General features: G+C 41.1%; 1 protein-coding gene across 11 annotated transcripts in view; it reads left to right on the top strand.

Annotated features, from left to right (window-relative positions):
* Ltbp1 (latent transforming growth factor beta binding protein 1) overlaps positions 1-20,228 on the top strand; it is a 367,263-nt gene that overhangs the window by 332,252 nt on the left and 14,783 nt on the right. For all 11 annotated transcript variants that reach the window (XM_090337166.1, XM_090337170.1, XM_090337167.1 and 8 more), the window contains 5 exons: positions 5,876-6,052; positions 6,723-6,809; positions 9,197-9,325; positions 10,001-10,141; positions 11,064-11,234. In XM_090337166.1, the coding sequence (XP_090193292.1) occupies positions 5,876-6,052; positions 6,723-6,809; positions 9,197-9,325; positions 10,001-10,141; positions 11,064-11,234 (705 nt within the window). The remainder of the gene's footprint in view (positions 1-5,875; positions 6,053-6,722; positions 6,810-9,196; positions 9,326-10,000; positions 10,142-11,063; positions 11,235-20,228) is intronic.

Below are 20,228 nucleotides of genomic sequence, written 5' to 3'. Positions count from 1 at the left end.
AACCCCCAAATCCATCAGTAGCTGTCCAAGCACTTTGTTCTCTGGTGTCGCTGACCTTTGTTGGTCATCTTCCATGCTTGCCATGTTTAGGTGCCTGCCCTAGCTCTTCAAAAGGCCCTGTCTCCTCAGGACTGTGCCCTGGTCCTGTTAACTCTTCTATCTGCCCTTCCCTCCCTTGTGGATGCACTTCCTGAAAATCTCAAGTTTTCTAAAAATTTTGCTCAACTGGTGCCAAATTGTCTAGCTTCCCCCATATCCCCAACATGGGACTGCAGAACTTTGCCTTTTGGCTTAAAGCTTTGTTCTGTGGCTGACCATCCTGCTTGTATCTAGCCCCCTGGAGCTTGTTTTTCTGCCTAGCATACGGAAGACAAAAGACATTGCCTGCTGTAAAGGAGAGTCTTGATGGCCGTTGACTGAAAGCATCCATCTGTTCTCTACACTGTATCCTTTTCCAGCTAGTCCTTTCCTTCCATTTTTTTCCACCCACTTCTGTTAGAATAAAACTAATGTATCATTATATGAAAGATAGAAACATGCTTAAGTGATAAAATGTCTAGTCTCAGACTCTTGTGGGGACTGGCTATCTTGCTTATTTTGGCATAGTTATGAGAAAAAGGAAGAAATGTCTCCCTGCTCTTAGGGGATACCTGTGTACCCATCATGCTTCTGACAATAGAATCCTGCTCACTTCCTGGAGAGGGGCAAGCCAGAGCAATGGATGAATATATATTCTTAAAGATAGGAAACCACACATAACAACAGGCAGCTATTATATTTGGCAGAGCTGGGATTTTTTAATGTGTTTAGTTAACCTGTAAAATAAATGGACATTGAAAAACTTAGTGAAAGATAATTTGATCACACAAAAAAAGTTACCTTTGGTAGGAAAAAACAAGTTAAAGATGGTGAGTCCACAGTCTTTATTATGCAAACATTGTAAAATGCCAGAAAACTCCTGAGGTCTGACTGTGTATTTGTGGTGGACCTGTCCCATAAATATAGGTGAAGGGGGAAGAAAATATGTTCATATGTGTTATTTCTGAAAAATGAAGTCAGGTTACATCCACATCCACAGAAGATAAATGAAATCACTAATTATCAAGCCATGCTTTTCATTTATTTTCGTCTAATTACAGGGAAAAAAACTCTGAAGTGATACCTAGGTTTCAGATAAAGATTCTTCAATATTTTAATGAGCTAACCTATCAATCAAAGTGAATAACTCCAATTGTCTATATAATTCATTTTATATCCTTAATATAATAAGATATACACATATTAATACATTGGGTGGGTGATTGAGTGGATCCTGGAACTGCTGTAAATGAGACCTGAAGAGGAATGTCTTATACCTTTCCCTTTAAACATTTCCAGACGTTTTATTCCTTCACCTCACACCTCCAGGCCCTATGGGGCCATGCAGCCTTCTGGTTACAGACAAGGCTGGAATGCTGTGCTGTCTGTTCACTCTTCCTTCTTCTTGCTTCCTGCTTCTGGTTTTTACTCCTCAGCATACTCTCCCCCGCCCCTTCTTTTTCAGAAGTACTTTACCTTGCTCTCAGGAACAAAACTATTATGTTCATTTTGCTTTCTGCTAACTTTCTTTTGGTTTCTAACAATATATAACCATCAGTGTTATCATATTTTACCGTATGCCCCCAGCCTCTGCCTAATTCAGACTCAACTTTCTTCTAAGGCCCTTACCAGAAAAACTAACAAAAGTACCCATTATAGTCTGTAGTATGATATCCATATCTATTACCAGGTGACAAATTCCTTTGTACTGTATAAGCATGACCAATATTTTAGAATATCCCTATTGTCTGCTAAAGTTTTCGTCAGGAAAGATGAAAAAAAATTTTTTGTTCACTCTGATGAGTAACATGAGGGGTGTGTGTGTGTGTGTGTGTACTGGGGCTTGAACTCAAGGAATGGGCACTGTCCCTTAGTTTTTCTCCAAGGCTGATGTTCCCTGATGCTCTACGACTTGAGTCACACCTTCACTGCTATATGTACAGTATTTTCCCCCTATCTTTTAGTTATTGTAGGTAAGAGTCACACAGACTTTTCTATCCAGGCTGGCTTCAAACCTCAGCTCTGAGCCTCCTGAGTAGCTAGGATTACAAGAATAAGCCACTGGCACCCATTCAGCATGCGCTTCTTAAGTGTAAAGCCTTAACTAATCTGCCTTGATACAGAGTGACATCACCACATACTCCAGCATCGAACTCAGAAACTCCTGTGCCTGCCACGCAAACCCACACCTCACGTGGGATTCATCTGTCCACACATTCCTGCCTCAGGTCTCAGTGTGACACTGTGGACCTGCCCAGCGGGCCTCCTAATTGGGGTCCTGGCTCCTAGTTACAACTGTCTTGAGAGACCCCTCACCCTCACCGCATTCCACCACCCAGCCTTAAGTTCACATGTGTTTTACTCCTCGGCACCCACCTCACAGCTCACTTTGTAGTCTTTTATCCCCCTCTGGACTCTCTTTCAGAAACTTGGCTTGGATGTCCTCTCTCCCAGGTGGCCTTCCTCAGTTACCTTGTCCTCCACCTCCTCTGCACTGCGTGAGCGTCCATGACTGGGCCATCCAGTGCAGAGCATGCCCAGTTTGCCGCCCTGACCCTCCTGGATGTCCAAGAACCCTGCTCCCTCACCTTCATTCTGGCCTTCCCAGCCTCTTACCATCCAAAGTTACCAACGTCCTATGGTCTCACTTTCTGTTCATAGCCCTTCATCTCCAGCCCATTCCCAACATCACTGCCTTCTGGAACTTTCCTCAGAATTCCACTTTAAAAAAGAAGGAACACGTTGCTCTTCATTGTAAATTTTCTCTTAAAAGGGAAAACTAGGGGGGAAAAAAATTCCATGTGAATTCTTAAGTTCCACGTTTCGTCTTGAAATGTGACTCTAGTATCCCCTCCCTTGTAAAAGTGTGGGGTGATAGAAAGCATTTGTTCCTGTCGCGTATTTTAAAACAGAGGCGAACAAAACCTCCTGGGAGATTCTGTTGCAAGTAGAGTACATGAACTTGCTTTAGAAACTGACCTCTTTTCAGAACTGCAGGCATTTGTGTTGTGCTCATACCTATTTGCCAGGTAATACGTGGGATATGGTATTGGTATTCAAGTCCCAGCCCCCAGTGAACCAAACAGAAAGAGATCACTATGGGGAGGGAACGGGGAAAGAACAACATCTACAGTGTCCAAAAGTTACTTCTTTGTGTGACTGGGGCTTGAACTCAGGGCCTGAGTACTGACTGTCCTTTAGCGTTTTCCCTCCAGGCTAGTGCTCTACATGTGAGCCATAGCTGCTCCATTTCCAGCCTTTTGATAGTTATTTGGGGATAAGAGTCTTAAGGACTTTCATGTCCCAGATTGGTTTCAAACCCCGATCTTCAGACATCAGCCTCCTGAGTAGCTAAGATTATAGGCTTGAGCCACTCTAGTGGCTAAAATTCACTTTCTTGTTATAACCAATAGAATTAAAATGTAAAAACTGGTTTCTATACCCAGAAGTTAAGCCAGCATCTTAATATAGAAAAATGAAATCTGAAAATAAGAGAGAGAAAAAAAAACCTATTTCTTAGAAGTCTATGGCAAAAGATAATTTATTCATAAAATCATCAGTGGAAATAAAAATTCATTCTTTTCCATGTCTAACACTTCTCATAACAATAGATTTTCTGAAATGATTTTTCCAATAGGAACCCTCTCTCCCTGGCAGCAGTGTCCCAAACTAATAGATATTGTTCAAAGAAATTATATTATGTGTATGTACTGACCAGACCTGCCCCACTGGAAAAATACTCAAAGAAGTTGATTATTTAAAAGTTTGGAAGATGATAGGGAAATAGTTTTTCCCAGAATGACCTTTGTGGATTGTTTTATTAAAAAATAATTTGTGTCTTTTTCTAAGCACAGATGAGAGTCTGCCTAGCCTCTACTTCAGCTGTATAAATACTGAGCTTTAAAAACAGAGTGGAGAGAAAATAAGAGCAAAACTGTAAAAACATATACATGCACACACGCACACAATATGAAACCTGAATAATATATATTGTTGATTATTTCCCTTATGAAATAATCTATGCTTTTCCTTTTCCCCCCAAGCAGAAAGAAAAAACAAAAAGGTAATTTTTTTCTGTTTCTACCATAAGAATATAATAAATATTATAGAAAAACATGACAGTATTTACCATATATAAAATATCTAGGTTTGTACTTACATGTGTATTATGCAATAGTTTTGACATGCTTTCCAATGAAAGAAATCCTAAGATTTCTGATACTCTATGAATATAACCGTCTACATTGAGACCATACTCCACAGGATTGCATTTTGTAATACACGCCATTCATAGTTGTATCTTCGTACACAGGGAGAAATGTGGTCCTCTTTACCACGGACTATAAAGTAAACGCGATTTATAAAATCACTCCCTGTTGCTGTCTTGATTTTTATTTGTAGGCCAGCAAACTAAAATAATTGGGATGAGAATATCATTTCATTTACTTTGATTCAGGTATTAGGAGGACTGTACTTTTAAGTCCAGCTTGGAGCAAAATGAGCAAGATTCCATCTGAATAGATAGGTCAGATCTGGGGATAGGATCAAAAGGTGTAGAGAAGACACAGAAAGGAGGATCATGATCTAAGGCTGACCCGGGCAAAATCCAAGAGGCCCTAAAAAGAACTACTAGCAAGCAAGGGCTGGAGATATTTCTCAACTGATACAATGCCTGCCTACCACATTCAATTTCCAGTGCCACCAAAAACTTAAAAAGTAATAATAATAATAACTGTAATAATAAAAATAATAAAAGTAACAATAATATACAGGCAGTTTACATACAATGTTGGGAGAGGGGGATATAAAACTTTCTGTAGTTGTTTGTATGATTGACTAAAGAATAATGTAAAATAGATACTCTTACTTTTCCTCAGGAGGCTGAGATCTGAGAATCATCATTCTGAGCCAGACTAGGCACAAAAGTCCATGAGACTCTTATTTCCAGTTAGCCACCAGAAAACCAGAAGTGGTATTGTGGCTCAAAGTGATAGAGCACTAGTACTGAACTGAAGAGCGGAGGGAACCAAAATTTAAAAAAGGTCAAGTTGAATAGAATTCAGTCATTTGTGCTAGTAAATGAATTTTTGTTTTCACATTCTTCTTCTGAAATTCCTGGTCTGTGCTTTTTAAGAGGCTGAGTCCATAGGCATAAGGTTTTTTTTTTAGGACTATGTGAACAGTGATCAGAGCCCCGACTGGAAATTTTATTCAAAAGTTCAGCTAGCCATATTATTTCATTCAGAGTCAGCTCCTTGCAGTCATTTTAGTATCTAGGTTTTCAGCGATCATCTGCTATTGTATAGTCTCTGAGTTACTGCAGAATTTTCCTACTTGTGGCCTTCTCAGAGAGTGTAGTTAATTCCAATAACCATCAAAGGGTTAAATATTATGTGTAGCCCTAGATCTCTGTTCAAGTATTGGGGAATATTTTCATTGATTTAAGTAGGTGTTATAACTTGGCATGAAAGCAGATATGGAAACTATACTTACAGCCAAATTTAGAAGGACTAAAGAAATTGGTTAATGTAAAAGGAAATGGTTTTGACAGATTTACACTTTTGGTGTGTGTGAGAGAAATACATCAATATTTGGGGTTCACCTTGAAATGGAAGAACCGGACCTCGACAGAGGACAAGCTGGGGGATATATACCCATGCTCTTTTCCCCATTGTGGTTTTTTTTTCTCTTTATTTTTCAAAAAACATTTCCCATTGCATTGCATTGTCAACCTACGTTGTGTGTTAGATACGGTAAATCTGAGATGTCTGATCAACACTTGCTCTTCTCTGCTTAGATTTAGACATACATCAACCCAGAGAGGAAAAGAAAGAGTGCTACTATAACCTCAACGATGCCAGTCTCTGCGATAATGTGCTGGCCCCCAATGTCACCAAACAAGAATGCTGCTGTACATCAGGCGCCGGCTGGGGGGACAACTGTGAGATCTTCCCCTGCCCGGTCCTCGGCACTGGTAAGACCAGCTGAGGGGGTCGCTCGTGCTGGTACTTGGCCAAGGGCCTGGAAATGACCTTGAGACTTCATGACTTTGAGACCTGGACAAGGATATGGCTTGAGGTAGGGACTCAAGGTCAGGAGGAATTCTTCTGCGGTGACCTAGCTTCGCTCCTGGTCACAGCCACGTCCTCATCCTTCCTCCTGTGAACTCTTCAGCTCTGCCCATCCCAGGTATCACTACTCCTGCACAGGATATTTTAGAGAGAAAAAAAAAGATGCATTTCTATTCTTATTTTTATATGAAGAGAAATTTTTGCTGTGTATGACACAACTTTACCCTGAAGTATATTTATGCAAAGATTTTCCTTTATGGACTCTTAACCTTTAAGAATACTACACATGACAGTACTATAAAAATAAGTCATCAAGTAAAATAAGGCTGTAGCAGGAATACTAAGTAAAATTATGAAGTCATTGGCTATATTTGCACCTGACTGTAGCTGTGAGATTGTGTTGAATTTATTTGCCTGAGTTGCATTTAAGCTACCAAACCTAGGAAAGCAAAGCGGAATAAAGAAACAAGTTTAGGGAAAGATGTTGAAGATGGTTTTTCCGTTGAAGATGGTTTTTCCCACTCCCTTTTCAATGTATTTCTCTGTTTTTGCTTTTCCCACTCCCCAAAACAGCCGAGTTCGCGGAAATGTGTCCTAGAGGGAAAGGATTTGTCCCAGCTGGAGAATCATCCTACAGCACGGGTGGTGAGAACTATAAAGGTCAGAATCAAGTAGAAACACCCCTCAGACACCATGGTAGAGACACAACTTGGGTCACACAGAATTGTAGTGTTCTTCTGGGCCATGGAAATGGATTGCAAAGCCCTAGTTTTTTAGAGGCTACAGGGAGCTCTAGACAGAGATGTGACTTGGGTTCACAACTCCGAGAGCATCTTGGGAGTTCACTTTTCTGGCTTCCCATCTGCTCATCTCTGGGATAGGAATCATGTTCTAAAGGTTAAAATGAGGATCACATGAGTCGTCTGTGTCACACTGCTAGCCACAAAATTCTGTCCTCAGCCCTCACTTGAGGTATGTTGTTAGACTTCATAGAGGGTTTGACCATATAGATTTGTCCATTATCTTGTCTCTTTTGTGATCCTCAGTCAAGCTAAGGTTCTTATGTGTGTAGAATTTATATTGCTATTTTTAACGGGTGCAAATGCATAATGAAAAATGGAAAAGGAGAAAACTAAAGCACATGTTTAAGATGTTTAATGCCACTACTATACTGTATAGCCTGTTCTTTTGGGCAAATGTTTACATGTGGAAATATTTCCTCAGTAACTACTTACTTTGGCTGTTTCCACGAGAATAAACTTTTGTACACAGTATGACAATTTACCATTGTAGTCTAATATTAAAAACGGCTAAGTAGCTGGAAATAGAACTGCAAATATGGTTTCATTGTTCACTTTTGGGAAAGTAGTGTTTGAATAATATGGAATTATTCAGTAGCTGAGTAAAAAATTCCATTTGTGTTTTTAATATACACCAATGATTTAGTCTCATTGAATAATCATAAGAAGACTTGGTTTGTGACACGTGTTGAATGGTTTTCAAGTTCATAAATATCACGTACTATATTTTTATAGGAATATAGTTAAACTTCATATTATGGACAGAACTCCAATTTTACCAAAAAGCCATCTTCTCTTCCATATAAAATAAATTCCTCCTCACTCTGCCTTCACAGTTCTGCAAATAGCTGGAAGGAGATTGAATTCAGATTGAGATGCCTAAATTTTTTCCCCCTGGCCATGCCATTTTCCATCTGTATAAACTTGAGCCAGTTATTTGTGTAGTACTGTATGAGATTTTTCTCTAAAACACCAACACTGACACTAATAGAGGCTGTAAATACCTTTGGAGTATCTTCTTGTGTCAGAATATATACTGAGTCCTACCTGAGGATTATCTCCACAGATTCTCTGAGTCTTATTCCACTAGTGTGCTTTTATATCCAGTTTATTGCTGAGTGGTCTGTGAAGACCATGAGTTCTCAGACCTACAGGAGTGAACAGACCACCCTGGTTTGCAACCTGTGGTTTTCTTCGCCTGCTGTTGATCACATTCTTTTTTTTTTTTTTTTTTTTTTTTTTGCCAGTCCTGGGCTTGAGCTCAGGGCCTGAGCCCTGTCCTTGGACTTTCTCAAGGCTAGAGCTCTACCACTTGAGCCTCAGCACCACTTCCGGCTTTTTTCTATGTATGTGGTACCGAGGAATCGAACCCGGGTCTTCATGCATGCTAGGCAAGCACTTTAACCACTAGGCCAAACTCCCGGCCCCTGTTGATCACATTCTGTCAAGCTCTTCTTCACAGTACATCTCAACTAGGAAATGGGGAAGAAGAGCATTACAGAAAGCTCCATTTCTCTAAATGTGTTGGAGCTCAGGGTCTCAAGCTGACTAGAGCTGTTGTGATACTTCTGAACCATACTGCCAGCCCTATTTTTCACTGGCTTTTTTTAAAGCATAGAGTCTCATCTCCCACCCAAGTATGCACCTGAAGCCGTGACCACCTGCTTTAAACTTTCCCTCATTTCTAGGGTGACAGCTGCTCACCTAGGCCTAGCTTCCCTCTATGAAGATGGAGCCTCCTGAACCTTTCTCCTGGGGCTGGCCTGGTACTGTGAGCCTTCTAATCTCACCCTCCCAAGTAGCATGGGGTACCTGATACCCAGCTATGGGTTGAGAAATAGGGTCTCATGAACTCAGCTATCCCACAGAACTATAATCCTCCTGTTCTTAGCCTGCCATGGAGCTAAGATGAGAGATCATGAGCCACAGGCACCCAGTTACAATGTATATTTTTGAGAGAATCTTGTTGATGATCCATAGGCTCTTTCATCAAGCGTGACCACATAACATCTCAGAACCCCTACTTACGAATCCATCTTCTTCAGGAACCTTTGTGATTATATTTCCACATCTTCTAGTGAGACTTAATTTTAATAATTTTATATTGCTGCAGTCTGTAAGATTCTTTGGAGTATATATACGATGTATAGTTGCACAGTTGAAGTCTAATATTGGTTAGAGACTTCTTTTTATAAGTGGAAGATCAAAACAAGCTTTTCTTTGTCTTTTTTATTTTTTCCCCCACAGATGCTGATGAATGTGTACTGTTTGGCCAGGAAATCTGCAAAAATGGTTTCTGTTTGAACACTCAGCCTGGATACGAATGCTACTGTAAGCAGGGGACATACTATGACCCTGTGAAACTGCAGTGCTTTGGTAAGCGCTAAGAGGCTGTGCTGTGCTGTGAAATTACCCAGATGGAAGAATAAGTAATGCTCTGTAAGGACAGTGATGCCTTTCCATCTAAATCATGTCTTCAAAAGATATGTTAATGCTTTATGGATCGCTTCCTTGAGCAAGATTTAAGAAGGAGAAATGATCCATTTATTCTCCTCTTTGCTTTTAGAGCAAGAGTTAATCCCCAGTGTGGAATTCTAATTCAGGCCCCTAGTCTCAACTGAAGAGTTCCATTGGTCTACCGAACCTCCTGTTTCATCATTTATCCCATGGAAGTAAATGTCATTTTAAAATTTTGACACAGACTGTAATGCTTAAGCAGAAAACCATATACACTCAGCAGCAAGAGGAAATCCCTTTTAAAACTATCATAGAAATGCCTGACCTTAAATTTCTAAGTGTATCCTGTGGGTAGGCGTTTTCGTTCTGTATTTAATATCAATAGTATAGTAGCAGTAGCATTGATTTTTTTCCAGTTAGTACGGCCTGCATCGTGAGTTGGACCTGTTTTTGTTTAGATGATGGTATGTCACGAATGTGAAAAGTGACCACCGCTGCAATGTGGGCTCAGCATGGCAATGTGTTAGCCTGGGTATGGGTATGAAGTCCAACTGATTGTTCATCTTTCTAACTCATGTTTCTCCCCCTCTTAAGATCTGGACGAGTGTCAAGACCCCAACAGTTGTGTTGATGGCCAGTGTGTGAACACAGAAGGCTCTTATAACTGCTTCTGTACCCACCCCATGGTCCTGGATGCTTCAGAAAAAAGATGTGTACGTCCAACGGAATCAAATGGTATGTTTGAATGTGAGGTACACATTCAAGTTTAGATAAACATCCTAAGGTTTCCCTTTTGATCAACGGCGAGCCATTGTGTCTCTCAGTGATGAAAAACAGGATTCTAAGAGCTGTGAGAAGATGTGTATGATGGCTGTTCAGGAGATTTAATATTCTGTACATAGGATTAAATGGATATCAGAATGCAAACAATGGCTGAGCAGATGGCAAAGCTGTCCCAGGTGTGAGGGTTCATCACTGCTGACCTTCAGAGACAGCGAGGAAGAACTCAAGCCCAGAAGGATGGGAGTATTTGTCTAGAGTGCATGTAGGGTGCAGACTAACAGGGGCAACAGTGGAGCTCAACAAGCCTTGAACTTCATTGAGAGGCTTCTCTGCTCATCTCTGAGGAGATGCATGACACCCATTTGGGATCAGAACAAATACATCATCACATTCAGGAGATTGCTGTAGATGAAGTCAATTGAACAACAGAAAAATTAGAATTGAGCTAGAACTAGAGTAAAGGTCAGCATCTAGGGCATTTTCCAAGGAGACAATGAGTGTGAGTGTGTGACCCCAGATATGTGATGTAGAAAAATATCCTAGATCAAACTGAGCAGGAAATGTGTGAAGGCGGAGACTGGAAGAAAAGGAAGTCCACTGAGGACAGACGGGAGCGAGGGGCATTTCTTATAACAAGGGAATTCTATAGAGGAAAGGAATCAGCCAGGATGCGGTGGGCAGGCTGAAGTTCAGCCGATAGAATGAATGAATGATGCTCAAATGGAGATGATGGAGGTTGGTTTGATCCATGGAAAGGCTAGGCTGGATGAAGATTAAGAACTAGGGATGGAAACTGAGGTTCACTGGCTTCCACCAGTGTGGATGAAATAGGAGTCACACACAGGCTGTCATGGAACCCTGTCTTCCCTTCTAGAACAAATAGAAGAGACGGATGTCTACCAGGATCTGTGTTGGGAACACCTGAGTGATGAGTACGTGTGCAGCCGTCCTCTCGTGGGCAAGCAGACCACATACACTGAGTGCTGCTGTTTATACGGCGAGGCCTGGGGCATGCAGTGTGCCCTCTGCCCCATGAAGGACTCAGGTGAGCCTGGGTCTCTGCAGGAGGGGGTGGCACACACCCCTTTCGCTGTCTTGGGAGCCTGGCCCTTCTTTTAGATCTTATTTCATTGCAGGTATGTGGGAGGTTTGGGGGTTGGAGTGGAGATAGGATTATATAAACATCTGGCTCCTGGTTTACCTCCAAACCAGACCTTGTCATTAATTTTTGAAACTTTTATTTCATTTCCCTAAAGAATGATAAATGACCTGAAGAAACCTAACCCCGCCATCGGTGGCATAGCTCTTTAGAATTTATATTTCCTGACCCTTCATCCCCCACCACTGTACTGTCCTCATTCCGCACAGTTTCTGGATAGAACAAAGATTAGTAGAAGCTGGACAAAAGAAACAAAGTCATTCTATGTCACAATCCAGATCTGTATGTCAACCTCTGCATGAGCAATACTGGTTTTAGAAGGGAAAATCTGCAGTGCTCCAAAAAGTTTAGTGTTTTCAGCATTTGGGATTTTTTTAATTTAAGATAACTGGTAAAGTGTATAAATCTTAAAACTCCCAAATCTGAAACACATTGGAATCTAAGCATTTTTATAAGAAATCTTCTATTTATGTAAGAAAGAGATTAGAGGTTCATGCCTCATGAGGAAACAGGAGGCTTGGAAGTTTGAGGACAGCCTAGGCTACAAAAATGAGACCCTGTCTCACACACACACACACACACACACACACACACACACACACAAGGTTGATGGAGCTCAGTGCTAGAGAATTTGCCTAACATGCCAAGTTCAAGGTTCCATATCTGTTAATGCACGAGAAATAAAAATTATTGAAGCTAGATGTAATAGTGTACATCCATAATCTCAGAAACTCAGGAGGCTCAGCTAAGATGATATGTAGGCCAAGACCAAGCTGGCCTATGTAGCAAGATCTTGTCTCAAGTGAATAAGTGAACAGTGTGATATGTTATTTTGTAAAGTGGACCTGCTAAAATTAGAACAAGAGGGCAGAGCCCGTCACTGATGGAAACAGTGGTAAAGCATGGAAATAGGGTGTGAAGTAAGTCCTTGCCCCAGAGCAGGCATTGACACAGCCGTGGGGACCCGGTTGATGAGTTGTATTCTCCCGCATAGGGAGAACTGCCTATTAACTCAGGACATTTCTGGGTCACTTAGGATCTTAGGTCGGTCCTCAGCTTAAGTCACAGAGGCCAAACAGGGCAGAGTCTTGTGTTGTTTGTGACAATACAGACAGGTGTACTGTGACAGGCGTAACAGAAGAGTTCCGGGGCATGGGTGTGGACAGCCTTCCCTTTCTGCAGCTCTAGAGTCCTGCATTGCTCTGTTCCGTTCCTGCCACTTCCATTCCTCCCCCTTTCCCTCTGCCCTTAACTTCCTCCCACTTCCAAGGTTGTTGTGGTGGCTGATCCTCACGTTTGGTCTTTTTAAAAAAAAAAAATCATAATGTCATGTGAGTCTCTATGAAAGGAAACTAACATGTTTAGGTCATCACTGTGTTCATGTCACAAACAAGAGGGTTATCATTGCTTGATGTTTCTGGGAAGTTTGAACCATGTTAGAAGCACCTCAGATCTTTGGTAGATGGGAAATGTATTGGAGATTTCCTATAGCTTGGTTCTTCTGAATTTCAGCTATAATAAAATGATGGTATTTGGAATAACTACTACATAGCACAGTCCCAGATACTGTTCACAAACTGTCTGTGAAGCCACCCAGTTCTCCAGGCCCTTGCTCTGAGCTGCACATGAGTCACATTTGCTAGGAGGAAGCTCTCAGGGTCTTACTCATCTCATTGGGCCACAAGGTGAATCCCAATCCCAATGTTCTGACCACCTCCACATTGCCCAAAACCCTCTCCACAAGATCTCAAAGCTTTCCCTCAAGAAGCAACCTCCCCTACAATGCAAAAGTAACTAAGTAAAGAAGCAAAACAATATAATGTTTTCTTATGTGTGTAAGGAACTAGAATACCTATCATTTCAGAGCTAACTAATGAGCATAGTAAAATTAGTCAGTGCCCAGTCTGTGCCCCTTCCTACACACAGACGTATAGTCAATCAACTAAGTCAAGTCAGTGATACTTATCACTTACCTTAAAATGATCTTTGATGTTTGTATATATTGCTGTTCTTAAAAATGTAAACTCAGACCTGTAATTCCAGCTATTCAGAAGGCTGATATCTGAGGACTTTAAAGCTATCCCATGTCTTCCAAGACTCTGCCTTCAATGAGCTAGGCACAAAGCCAAACTGGCCATGTGGTAGAGCTCCAGCCATGTACCAAAATGCCATGCAAGGCTCAAGCCCCCCTGTACTGGCTCTCTGTCTGTTTGTCTGTCTGTCTCTCTCTCTTTCTCTCTCTCTCTCTCTCCCTCCCTCCCTTTCTGTCTGTCTCTCTTTCTCTCTTAGAAACATATCTATGAATTTTAAGAGTTATCTCATGGAAATAAACATCTCTTAGTCTGCATGACCAAGACATAACATATTTGAATACTACAATCAAAAGTATTCAGAGATACTAGTGTCTTTTTGTATATTTTCAAAAATAATTATACTTTCAATAAATAGTCATTGCGGAGCTATTCTGAGCAAGCTGGACATAGTGTGCTATAGAATTTTGGTTTACAGTTCTTCATGGAGTGTGTTGGGAGAGCTCCACCTGTTGGTATTCTGGCATACTACAACCCAAGACAGCTCACTTATGAAACAATCTTGAGAGAGTTTCTGTGTAGAAAGATAAGAACTCCTTAAAAATGAAGGAAAGCTAGGTAATGGCTCATGCCTAAAATCCTAGCTATTCCGGCGTCTGGGATCTGAGGATTGAGGTTCAAAGACAACCTGGGCAAGAAAGTCCTTGAGATCCTTTATCTCCAGATAACCACCAAAAAGACAGAAGTGATGCAGTGGCTTAAATGGTAGATCACTAGCCTTGAGCAAAAAATGCTTATGGCCCTGGGTTCAAACCCCAGGACAAAAAAAAAAGGAGAAGGAAAATTAAAAGAAGGAACAGAAGGGTGAATATGATCAAGGTGTCCTGTATGCACACGTGGAAATAAATAATGAAACCCCTACTTTGATAGCATACATAAAAGTATCAAATGAGGGCTGGGAGTTTGGCCTAGTGGTAGAGTGCTTGCCTAGCATGCACGAAGACCCGGGTTCAATTCCTCAGCACCACATACATAGAAAAAAAAAGCTGGAAGTGGTGCTGAGGCTCAAGTGGTAGAGCTACAGCCTCGAGAAAAGTCCAAGCACAGTGCTCAGGCCCTGAGTTTAAGCCCAATGACTGGCAAAAAAAAAGTATCAAACCTGTCTTAGTGATATAAGATGGTATATGCCAGAAATCTCAGACATGGGGAGACTTAGGCAGGAGGATTTCAGGCCATCTTGGACTGTGTGGAAATATGCTATCTTAAAAAAAAGTCCCAGAGAAAATGGAAGTGGCACAAAACAAATTGGGAATTAAGTTTTTAGTAAAAACCCTAATATCAGTCAGAATATAGAGGCATTAGCTTTCCATGTTGCAAATAAGAAGATTTGAACATGTAGCTGGAACCATATGCCTGGTGCAAAATTCTAGTTCTGGGACTTGACTAGACGTAGTTGGACAACAGCATTATAAGGAAGCAGTGCTGTAACACCTGCCATTTGGGTATTTGATTGGTAAGTGGTGATGCATCTGTGCAAGGAGAATGTCACAAAGTCCTTTAAGAAAAATGCTATGTAATCATTTTAAATTTCTTGGGCATGCCTAACACATTACAGGCTCTGATAGTTCTAGCTACTCAGGAGGCTGAGGTCTGAGGATTGCAGTTCAAAGTGAGCTCAGTACTAATCTAACAAACAGACTCTTACCTTGAACTGTTTAGAATAAAGCTGAAAGTGGAGGCGTAGTAGAGTGCCAGCTGAAGTGGAAAAAGGTAAGCAAAGACACGAGGCCCAGGTTTTAGCCCCTGTATTGACACATACTTACATACATACATGCCTATATAATATATAGATAGAAAGAAAGAAATATAGATATATAGACAGACACACACACAAAGTCATAACTATCCATTCTAATATAAAATAGTACCTATGCTATATAATTTTTTGCCAGTCCTGAGGCATGAACTCAGGTCCTGAGCACTATCCTTGGGCTTTCTCAAGGATAGTGCTCTACCACTTGAGCCACAGCCCCACTTCTGGCTTTTTTTCTGTGTATGTGGTACCAAGGGATTGAACCCGGTCTTCATGCATACTAGGCCAGCACTCTTACCAATAGGCTAAACTCCCGGCCCTATGCTGTATAATTTTAAAAATACATTTTCTTAAGTTTAAGAACAGTTTGAAAGGAAAATATATTTTAAATAAGTTGATTATCCTGTGTAAATATACTTTTTACTCTTTGAATTCTGTTCTTACAATGTGCATGTTTAGTCTACTTGAAATAAATATTGTAAAGTGCTCACTGAAAGCCACAGCTATTAGAATCATTCAGGCAAAGAAAGATCTCGAACTCCAGGTAGGAAATCAAAACTTAGCTCTCAGTTGTGAGTGTTCTAGGTAAATGCAACTGGCAAGGTGGCTCTGTGCCTGGTATGAAACATATCACTTAAACAAAGGATCTCACTGGGCAAGGATTGTCCCATCCCTGCGTCCCATAGAAGGGTCCAATGATTGACCAATAAAAGGAAACAGCAGCAAGGCATGCTGGGACTGTGCAGCTGCCAGGGGCCTGTTGAGACAAGCAATATTGCCTGTTTCTTTCTGCTTTACTGACTCCGCCACTCTCTGGAGTAGCAGCTATTTGGAAGAGGGTACTCATCTTCCTCTGGGTGCTGAGCATATTTATGTGCATATTGGGGCTTACAAGAAGAGAGAAGCGTCTCAAATTAAATCTGAATATTTATAGCTCCCCTGTTTTTAGTTTTAGACATTTACATATCCCTTCTTTCACTGTCTAATCCTCTCAACACCTGTTACTGTTCTGTGCCAAAAAAAAATTGGAGCTAATGCTTCATTTGTATTTAATGAAATGTAAGATGAAAGTCAGAACTAGAATCTTTCGTGAGTCAATATTATGCCATGTTCTAAATACATGATCATCTGGCTTAAGGAAGTCACCATTTGCTATACCAAAACATGTCAGACATTGTGATAGCTAATTTAGTCCATCTTTACCCATCCAGTTTTGTAAAACAAGCATTTGAAGTCTGTCTTAAGACAGCTGAGCCAGTGATTCCTTACAAACCAAAGATCTCTGTGTAAGAATGTTTTGTAATATCTTTGGAGGTGTGAAGAAAGATGGGGATTTGACTCAGAGACTGAACTTGAAATAATATTATAACTGGGAAGTCATTGCAAAAGGCCTTTCAGCAGTCACAGTTTGAAAAGATTTTCCAAGAAATATGTTTCCAAAGAACATTAATAATTTTGTAACACCCTCCATGTGAGATGGAGCAAATGGTGGACGCATTTGGTTGAGGCAATCCAAAGGTCTGATTCTCCTTTTGGCACTGGTTCTGTCTCATGTGGCTGAGCAACTTCCTTCAACCTCTGCTATCCCAAGTTGAGACCCCTGTGTCATTAACACTGCCTCAGCATGAAAGCTTTTTGATCAGGACTTCTGGGCATTATGATAAAAGAAACAGTCACGGATACAATTGTAATAGAAAACTAATATTATTCTAGGAAAATGTAAGAAGCCTCCTGTGTTGAGTAGCTACCTTAGCTGTAGACAGAATGTAGTACTGTGTGCACATCTGGGTGTGTCCTGCACAGACAAGTGGTCCAGTTAATTTGAGACTGGGTTATTCATGGAAGTAGACTGGAGTCAAATATCACAGGCAGTTAAATGATTGATTTATAGATTGATTGATGTAGAAAACTTTCTCTAACCCCTCCCAGAGAATGGCATTGTTTTCCCTAAAAGGGATTCTTATAATCAGTAGTGTGGAGTTTCCTTCTTTGTGAAATAGCAGTACCAACAACTTGCCTCCAGGGGGCTCTCGGGATTAAATACCATAGAGCAGGGGAGATTGTTGGCTGTTGACATGCTGCTAGATGTCCGCAGTGCTTATTACTAAATCCAGTTCCAGGAATGAGTTGAGCTGACGCTTAGTCCACACGTCTTTCCCGTAATGCAGCACTAGGCGTTTCTTCAAAGGTAGCCAAGAATCAAAACCAATATAGGATGCTGAGTTTCAGGAACTAGTGCAAAGTCTAGTTGCACTGTCAAGTGCAGAAATGCTTCTGTGGGTCCTGTAAGCTGCTGTGGCTCATGTCCTAGGAGGAAGACACCTGGAAGGGACTGTCCAGTGTTGGGTTTTAAATGAACACCTCATGTATCTGATTCTAAATATGAAATCTTGACTTTTCAGATACTAAGTCCATCAGACATTTTGTTGGGCCAAGTTCACAAAGTTTCTATGAAACAAATATATTTTTACTTGATATGTCTTAAGGAAGAGATCTGAGTTATTTCACTATACAATAGTCTGGCAATTTCATAAACAGTCTTTATAAGTGTTACGTACTTGTTTTTCTCTGAAGCTCCTCCTCTAGCTGAAAAGGGGCCGCAGTGCTGTAAGCATTTGCTACTTAAATATTTAAGCTGTTTTCTTTTTTCCTTCCTTCCTTCCTTCCTTCCTTCCTTCCTTCCTTCCTTCCTTCCTTCCTTCCCTCTCTTTCATTCTTTTGTTTTGATGGTGCTGGGGTTTGAACTCAAAAGTCTCACACTTGCTTAGCAGATGTTCTACCGCTTGAGTCATGCCTGCAGACCTCCTTTTAACAGTTTTTATTGTTATTATAAAGGTTATGTACAGAGGGGTTACAGTCACACAAGTGAGGTGAAGAGTACATTTCACCGTACTTTGTGCTGGTTGTGTGGTGACGGAGTCCTGCCGAGTTTTCTCCTGGCAATAGCCTAAACCTGGAATCCTCTAGACCTGCAGGCCAGGAGCAGGTAAAGGTACAGAAGTGCACCACCAGCTCCCGGCCTTTAAGCAACTCTTTTGAACTCAGTAAGTCAACTTACATACAACCAATTGCACCCCCTAATAAATGTAAATAGTATTTACCAATCAAATTAAATTATCTTCATTCCTATCCAAGTTAAGATCCTAACTCTCTGGCCAGAAGTGTAGCCTAGTGATACAGCACTTGCCTAGCATACATGAAGCCCTGAGTTTGATTCCTTGGTACCACATACACAGAAAAAGCCAGAAGTGGGGCTATGACTCAAGTGATAGAATTCTAGCCTTGAGGGGGAAAAAAAAGCTCAAGGACAGTGCACCAGCCCTCAAAAAGAAAAGAAAAGAAAAAGCTCCTAGCTGTGTAATCAGTCCTATTGTGATCAATAAGACTGAATGGTAGAGAAGACAGTAAAAGAGGAAGCAGCCTTCAGTTCCATCGGGACATTTGATTGACAAGTGACGGCTTGGTGGCAGGACCACTTTGGACATTTTATTGGTGGTACATTCTGGACTTTGGAGCCTCCATGTTATTCGTGCTCATTTTCCTAAGCTATGCTGCATGGAAATGGTGAGAAAATATCTGGCCGTATTCTGTTCCATAAAATTAATTTCATTATGATTATAATCTCACAGACATCATAGCAGAATCTAATTTACGGCTAAAGTAGAGTAACTAATGGTGTTGTAATGTGAGATAATCTGATCACACACATATACACACATACATAAGAACCTGCTTTGGTTTCTAATTAAAAAGTAACCAAATGTACCTCGAAAGTAACTGTCTTGGCTGTGTTGATTCTCAGCTTCAAAATCAGCTGATGAAGAGCTACTCTGTTCTCTGGACACTCCCTCCAGTGCCACCTTGTACTGTCTGTCCTTTGCTCCTCAGGGACATTTGTTTGTGCATATTTGAATACCATTTGCTGTGTTTCTTTGTCCTTGATAATGGTGCCTGGTGGAAGTCCTGTAGACCACTGTGCAGAACTGCATGAAGTCTTGTTCTGCATTTCAGGTTTTGAATTCAAATAAGGTTGAGTTGGTTTTTTTTCATCTCTCTCATTAACCTTCTGTAAATGGATAATGGTTTAGAAAAAAAAAAAAAAAACTGCCAGCTCTTGCCTTTCCTCGTGGCCAGAGCAGGCAGAGTGAGGCAGGGAGAGCTGGCCTGCTTTCCTTTCATGCAGCAGATTCTTCCTCATGAGGCTGAGGGAAAGGCAGTTAGAATGAGCCTGGGAAGCAGCCAGGCCTGGGGATATAACTCCGAAGCAATGTGCTTATGAGAGACCTTGAGTTCAAGTCCCCAAACTGGAGAAAAACAGCACCATGCACACACAAACACCACCACCACCATCCCCAAGCACCCAGTTCAAGTATCCACACAAACAAACAGGGAGCAGAGCCTAGGAAGGCCACTGCTGTGCTCAGCACCCATGACCAGTTCCTAAGGAAAGAAGCAGAAGACACGAGGAAGCCTTTTAAAATGCTGCTTTCTGAGCTTCAAATCTCAGAGCCAGATAGAACTGTTGTGAACAGTCATCATGGTTTCAGACTGCTCAAACCCAAGATGCCAGTCACATGCCCATCTATGACCTAGGAATCCCTCCCAGGGCCAACCAAAGACATCCCTGTCAGCAGTAAGAGCTGCTCGACTGTATCTGATTGTGAATAGTTCCAGGGGACTCACAGCCAGGGAAATAGCTCGCATATGGAGAAAGCAGAAATCCAGAGACCTCAAAATAGTTCCAGTTATTTGCTCAGCAATGATGTCTTATTTCCTAGGACTGAATGGAACACATGCTTTTGAATAATCTTATTGACTATTTCAAGTTATTTTAATATTTCATTACTTAGAACTTGCTCTTCAAATAATGGTAATCGGTTCTGATTCTGTTATTTTAGAATCTTGAAAGAGCTACTCTTCTGAATAGCAAGGAGAGGATAGGTTTGAGCAGGGTTTTTTTGTTCTTTCAAGCTTTTATAAGTGATGCAAAAATATAGTTTGTAGCTGGGCACTGGTGGCTCATGCCTGTAATCCTAG

This window comes from Megascapheus bottae, chromosome 7, assembly GCF_031878675.1.
Source record: "Megascapheus bottae isolate mThoBot1 chromosome 7, mThoBot2.hap1, whole genome shotgun sequence".
Classification (NCBI taxonomy): Eukaryota; Metazoa; Chordata; class Mammalia; order Rodentia; family Geomyidae; genus Megascapheus; species Megascapheus bottae.
This window is presented reverse-complemented; position numbering and strand designations above follow the sequence as displayed.